At 57.6% G+C, this 6,222-nt stretch overlaps 1 protein-coding gene and 1 long non-coding RNA gene across 2 annotated transcripts; one reads left to right on the top strand and one right to left on the bottom strand.

Moving 5' to 3' along the window:
- Positions 1-98: 98 nt before the first annotated feature.
- On the top strand, positions 99-3,774 carry LOC311436954. The gene is made up of 2 exons (XR_014693182.1): positions 99-472; positions 2,768-3,774. It is a non-coding gene; the product is annotated as an uncharacterized lncRNA (long non-coding RNA).
- Positions 3,719-4,995, bottom strand: LOC311436952 (dispanin subfamily A member 2b-like). Its single transcript, XM_084519575.1, has 2 exons — positions 4,687-4,995; positions 3,719-4,246 (listed from the first exon to the last, which is right to left on the bottom strand). The coding sequence occupies exons 1-2, from the start codon at positions 4,900-4,902 to the stop codon at positions 4,037-4,039; spliced, it is 426 nt and encodes a 141-aa protein (XP_084375701.1). The 5' UTR covers positions 4,903-4,995; the 3' UTR covers positions 3,719-4,036.
- Positions 4,996-6,222: the final 1,227 nt, after the last annotated feature.

The raw sequence follows: 6,222 nt of genomic DNA on the forward strand, positions 1-6,222 counted from the left end.
CAGGGTGGGGTCACCCCGCCCCGCACTGGGGCGGGGGCAACCAGCCCCGTGTCCCAGCTGGAGATTAGCCGGCTGCCTTGGGGTCACTGGGATCGGGACAGGGGAGCGACAAGGAGCCAGACACGATCTGTGGGGAGGATGGGGAGATGGGCCAAAGGGAAGTCCACAGGCTGGGTGATGTGGCAAAGCCTCATCTCCTTGTCCTTGTTGCTTTATGCTTCTTTATACGTGCCCTGGGGAGTGCAGGGCAGGGCTGTGCCAGCTGCTGTTCTGTCCCAGCACGGACACGAAGGGCAGTAGGGACAGATGGGGGCCACCACGAGCACCCCAAACAGCCCTTATCCTGAGGCTGTGGGGGGGACAGGCTGCAAAACACCACTCCGGAGCTGCTTCAGCTTTTGCATCTCATCCCCAGCAGTGCCAGCATTTGGGAGCCAGCTCGTGTCGAGGCGTTTGCACGGTGTCAGCAAGGGTATGGCAATTCGGTGAGGCTGGAGTGCAAAGGGTGGCTTCTCGATGGCACGGGGCAAGGTGGCTGGAAGGGGGCATAGGGTGTGCTGCTTGTCCCCAGGAGGATTTGTGGACTCGATCCCCATCTGCGGGGAATAAAGCTACTGGCTTTGCACTTTGGGTTTGAAGGGTTTTCTTTTCTTTACTCTTTTTCTTTTTTTTTTTTTTTTTTTTTTTAATTTATAAATTTATTTCTTTCCTTTGTAGTGTCTTGCAGCTGCTGAAATGATTAGGGGAATTAAAAAAAAAAAAAAAAAAAGGTTCAGAAAAGCAGCAAGGAGTTAAAAATTACCTGAATTAAAAAAATACCAATGCACAGAGCAAACGCATTGTGTGTGTTTCAGAAACATCAACAGCCTGCACATTCAATTCACGTTTCCCGGGGAAATGAGTTAGAGGCAGAGAAAACGAAACTGAAACAACTTTTTTTTTTTTTTTTTTTTTTTTTGAGAAATGGGGTTTTCCTACTCAGGAAAAATTGAAGATTGGGAGGTTTCATGTCTGGGCTACATCAAGGGCATCAGCCACCTGTGCTTGCTGTCACAAGGCTTTTGTGGAAACCTGAATGCTTTGGTGCAAATCCAAGCCCTGGCCCCCAAAGTTGCTTATCTCAAAACCTTAGGAACAGAAAGATTTTTTAAAAATGTATTTCTTTCCCTGTTCCTGAAGCTATTTTCCCATTGTCAGGGCGCTGCTCTTTGAAGGTAACGAGGTTCAGTTGGGCGTAGTGACAATTAAGTGGAGAGGCTGGCGGGGAGGGGAATTGTAGCTGGAGGAGGGAGAGGGCTCGGCGGGGATTTGGGGCTGGGTTTGCGCTGAAGACCCAAAAACCTGACCCGCAGCTCTGCCGAAAAAGCTGCAGGTGTCCCTCCACGGGGCACAATGCACTGCTCTGCCTCACCCAAGCCAAGGGTGAAGGTGCTGGTGGCAAAATGAGACAGCGCTGGCAGCTGCGAGGGTCATGAGCATCTGGCTCGTCCCAAAAGACCCCACGTCTCCGCTGAGGTTTCTAAAAATCCTCCCTGAGCGTGGCTTTATGGTTGTGGTCTTATCTAAATGAGCTCAGCGCGAACATCCTGAAATTGCCACCTGCCCGCTGTCGCCTGCATTGCCCTCAGTTTGCTCTTGCACCTGAGCAAATGACAGGGACAAGAAGGCACAAGGAAGAGACAAAGTCCAGCCCCTGCTGCTGCTGGGTGGGGGCCGCAGTCCCCACTAGCCCCAGGGGGATGCTGGAGTGAGAAGGGGGCTGCATGGGGCTAGGGGGATGCTATAGGGCACCATGCACCAGAGGGACGGGATGAGAAAGCGAAATACCAGGATTGGCTTTTTGCATGAAGGGAGAAAAAGTCTCTGCAAAGCAAGAATGAGACTTTTATTTTTTTTCAGGTCTGTCGGAGGGTTTCTCAGCTGGGCTGAGCACGGGGCGCTGGGTTTCACCGAGTCCACTGCTCGCTCTGGGCTCGCTGCTGGGAGCAGGGCAGGGAGTTCAGTGGCCCGGTGGCTGCCTGCCAACGGCCCGCAGCGATTGCTGCAAGGGCACAAACGGACTGTTCATGTCGCGGGAACACCCCTGCCCTGCCCCTGTGCACCCCAAGAATAAGGGCTTTGCTTCCAAAGACCCCCCCCTCCCATTGCCTGCAGGGATCTGGCCCCAGGGAGCTGTGCCTCCCAGAGCTGTGCCACGCACGGAAAAGCACGGTCACGCTCAGGGAAGAGGTTTTGGGGCTGGGGATGCACTCGCTGAGTCTGTCCCACTCCCCACGGGGATGTCAGACCGGAGAACTGAAGTCCACTTTTGGCTGCAGGCTGTCTTTAGGAATTGCCCCCAGGTTTTTGCATGTGTCAGCTGCCTGGGGAGACTGTCAGATGGAGAGGTGGCATGCGTGAAAAACACCCTGATTTTTTTTTGGGGGGGGGGATTTCAGCTGGGTCCTGCTGCTGAGGAGGGGAAGGAACACGCAGCAGAGGGTGGGACTCAGCCCAGCCCACCCGCACCCCGCCAAGACCTTGTATAACGGGACCAGGCTGCTGCCAACACTAGAAGGAGGCAGCGCTGCTGAGACCTGGAGAGGTCTGGACAACATTTCCGAGCAGGGATTTCATTGCCCTTTGCAAGGCTCCTTGACCCCAGCAGCTGGACAGGAACACGGAGTCCCAAATCTTGCTTGTGGACATGCATTGCCTGCTGGCTGCTCGGGAAGGTGGCCGAGAGCACTGCTCCCAGCCGGCAGCACGTGTCTGTTTGCTTTTACAGGAATGAGAGGAGGAATAAATGATTCACCCGGCCAATGCTGCCAGGGATCCTGCAACAAATAACTGTTGTGTATTGCGGGAAGGATTTCGGATGGCTTGCTCATGAGCAGAGCTTCTTGGCAGGAGTTGTTCTGGAGGAAACAAAAAAAAAAGCAAAGGCTTTCTCTCAGCTTGGCGGGGCCCCAGCCCTGGGGAGCAGAGCGAAGGCTTCCAGCGAGCTGGGGAGCAGGAAAGGCAGGCCAAGCACATACCTGAACCTCTGCCAGATCGGCTTTGTCCGGGACTTTTGTTCGGGTGGTCGGGGCCTTGCCTGGGTCAATTTGGACACGACTGAAGCCATGAAAGCCACGGGCGTGATTTTTTTTTTTACATCACCCTTCGGCTGGGCTGAGGGAGGGGGGCTGGCAGGATGGGGCAAGGCTGAGAAGTTTTGGAGAGGAGGGGAGAGGTGTTGCCATCTCACTTGTCCTCCAAAACACCCCGTGCCTCTGTCACCTGGTGGTGCTTTCCCATCGCGGTGATTTGGGATGGGGCCATCCCACCCATGGCTCCCCCTTCCTCCTGGAAGCCTCTCCCGTCCCCCACTGCCCCGAGCTGGGCCAAAACCCTTTTTGCACCTCCCTGCCCCCCGATGAAGCCTGCCTGCATCTCTAGGGGTAGGGGTGATGGTGGTGGCACCCCAGGGACGGGGACACTCTTCCCTCCTGCCCTCATCCTTGCCATGGTCCATCCTATCCCAATGCACTGAGCTGGGTTCACCAGTCTGTGCATTTCGGAGCATCCTTGCAATGCTGCGTGCACTGAGGGTGACAGAGGGGACAGTTGTCCCATGGCAGTGCTTCACCAGGACAGCCACCATTTCCCGTCCCAAAAAGCTGGGCTAGGGGACTCCCCCCACCAAAAAAAAAAAAAAAAAAGGAAAAAAGAAAAAAAGAAAGGATGAGCCGTGGGCAAAAGTGAAAGAAACCTTTATTAAAAACACTTCTGACAAGAAGGTACTTGGGGCTATATATAAAAAAAAGACAGAGCAAAGCAAGTGGCAAAGCGTGCGCGTCCCCTTCCCAAAGGCAGCTTCTGGGGGCTCGGCTCCCGCCGGAGGAGAGGTGTCACGAGGCGCTTTGAGCGGTGGTCGGAGGGACTTGGAGCAGCAAGGGAAGCAGGGCAAGACCCCAGCAAGTGCTGGACGGGCTGCACGGGGGTCTCAGCCCTGCTCCGAGGGGCGGCGGGGGCTGCAGCGGGCCGAGTTCTGCCCCCGGTGCCGGGGAAGGGGCTATGTGGGGCCGAAGAAGCGGTGGTCACCCTGCCGCTGCTGCTGGTGGTTGAGCAGGTTGACGAAGGTGATGGTGCCGCTCGCGATCAGGGCGATGATGAGGATGATCAAGAAGATGTTGAGCAGCAGGGCCGTGATGTTCAGGTACTTGGCGGTGGAGCCGTAGCTGAGCGCCCCGCTGTAGTCGCCGAGGACTTTGCGATCCCTGGACTGGGGAGACCAAAGCCGGAGTCAGTGGGGTCAGGGCTGGGGAGAGGGGGCTGCGGATGGGGGCTCTGGGCAACCCATGGGGCATCCTGGGCTTGGGGCTCCGGAGGGTCTGCGGAGATCCCTGCGGGGTCACCTCCAGGATGGGGGATTTGGGGAGGTCCGCGGGTCTCCCTAGGGTCAGGTGATCTGTGGGGTCCACCCATTAACCCACGGCCGGGACTTTTGGTGCTCCACAAGGCAACCCCAGGCTTGGCGATTTTGGGGGGCTCCAAAGGAACTCTGTGGGGTCCACGGCGCATCCTAGAGCCGGGCTTTTGGGGCTCCCCGGCTCCACCCCCCCCACCTTGCGCGGCCGCCACCCCACCACCCCCTGGATGCCAACACTACCCCCGACCCCCTCCTCACCCCATCCCCGTCCCCGTCCCCCTTTTTCCCCAAACCTTGACGGAGAAGACGAGCGCCAGGAAGCCGAGGCAGCAGACATTGCTGTACAGCGTGGAGCACAGCGACCAAGCCAGGTGGTCGCGGGGGGGGGCCTGCACCGGGGTGGGCTCCACGGGCACCACGACGCTTCGGGACATGTTCTCCATGTCCAAACCCTCCACCAGAGGCTCGTAGGGTGGCAGCGCGAGTCCCGGAGCTCGGGTCCGCTCCATCCCCGCTTGCTCGGGGCTCGGGGGCGGGCGGCGGGGGCGGCGCTGCGGGCAGGGGGGGGCGCTCAGAGACCGCAGGTTTCGAGGTTTCGTTTCCCAGCCGCTGGGGCTGGGGCTGGGGTTTGGGGAGGGGAAAAGCCCTCCCCGCCCTCTTCCTATGTCCTGGCCCCGGCGCTGCGCCCCGCGTCGTCCCCAAGCGCCAGGACTTGGCTGGGGTCGTTAAAGTGTCTGTTTAATTATTTGTGTATTAATTTTGGCAGCAGGAGGAGATGGGGGTGATGCCGGCTGCTGGATGGGTGGTTGGGCAGGGAGAAGGCTCAGGGGGGCTTCATTGCGCTAAATAATTAGCGTAATGCCGTGCTTTGTAATTAGCTTAAAGGGAGTCGTGGCGAGGGGAGGCTCTTTTCCTGTCCGCCAAATGAGGGAAAACGCCCTGAAATTGTGCCAGGGGAGGTTTAGGCTGGATTTTAGGAGAAATTTCGTCACGGAAAGGGGTGTGAGGCATTGGGACAGGGAAGTGGCGGCGTCGCCATCGCTGGAGAAACGTGGAGATGTAGCACCCCATAGCGTGGGTTGGCGGCGGACTTCAGTGCAAGGTTATGGGTCAGACCAGGTGATTTAGCAGGGCTTTTCCAGCCTGAACCAGTGTACGATTCCATGCAGAAACCCTAAATAACGTACCCACCACGTGGCACCGCGACCCCTGGGGTTGAACCCGGGCACCTGATGACTAAACCCTAAACCATGTCCCCTCCATGTGGTGCTGGAAGCCTTCACCCCGGTGTGGAGCCTGGCTGCTTGGGGAAGAACCCCCAAATAATGTTCCCGCTCTGCGACCCCCTGATGAAACCCCAAAATAATGGCCCCACTGTGTGGCACTGTGTGATTTGTCCCTGGTATTGAGCCTGGATGCTTGAGGGAGAAATCCTAAACCATGTCCTTGCCGTGTGGTGCTGGGACCCCCGTCCCTCCCCGCTCTCAGTGGGTGTTTCAGAAGGCAGGCACTGGGTTTTGATCCACAAAACCTGTCCCCGCTGTTACCTTGTGCCCCGCAGCCCTTTGGAGGGCCGAAATCTTGGCCAGGATCCAAGCTCCGCTTTGGCCCCTGGGGAAATGGGGGAGGCCGGAGGGTGCCGCTTATTGGGGACAAAAACCTGACTTTCCTTAATGTCTGGAGGGACACGCATCTGCTGTGGCCATTGGGACAGTCAGGCCAGCCGAGCTCCCCATGTCACGTACCGCATGGTTGCCTAATAGGTTTAATTACGAGCCAATTAACCTTCCACATCTGCTCGCCAGCTGAGTGGGAAAACGCAGCCTGGA

Source organism: Aythya ferina (genome assembly GCF_964211825.1).
Source record: "Aythya ferina genome assembly, chromosome: 5".
NCBI lineage: Eukaryota > Metazoa > Chordata > Aves > Anseriformes > Anatidae > Aythya > Aythya ferina.

What these genes read in the sequence shown, in the direction of transcription:
- LOC311436952 (XM_084519575.1), bottom strand. Translation starts at nt 4,902, where the DNA reads ATGGAGCGGACCCGAGCTCCGGGACTCGCGCTGCCACCCTACGAGCCT. An exon ending in CGCTCGTCTTCTCCGTCAAG is followed by an intron (nt 4,247 to 4,686) that starts GTTTGGGGAAAA and finishes TGGTCTCCCCAG; the next exon opens with TCCAGGGATCGCAAAGTCCT.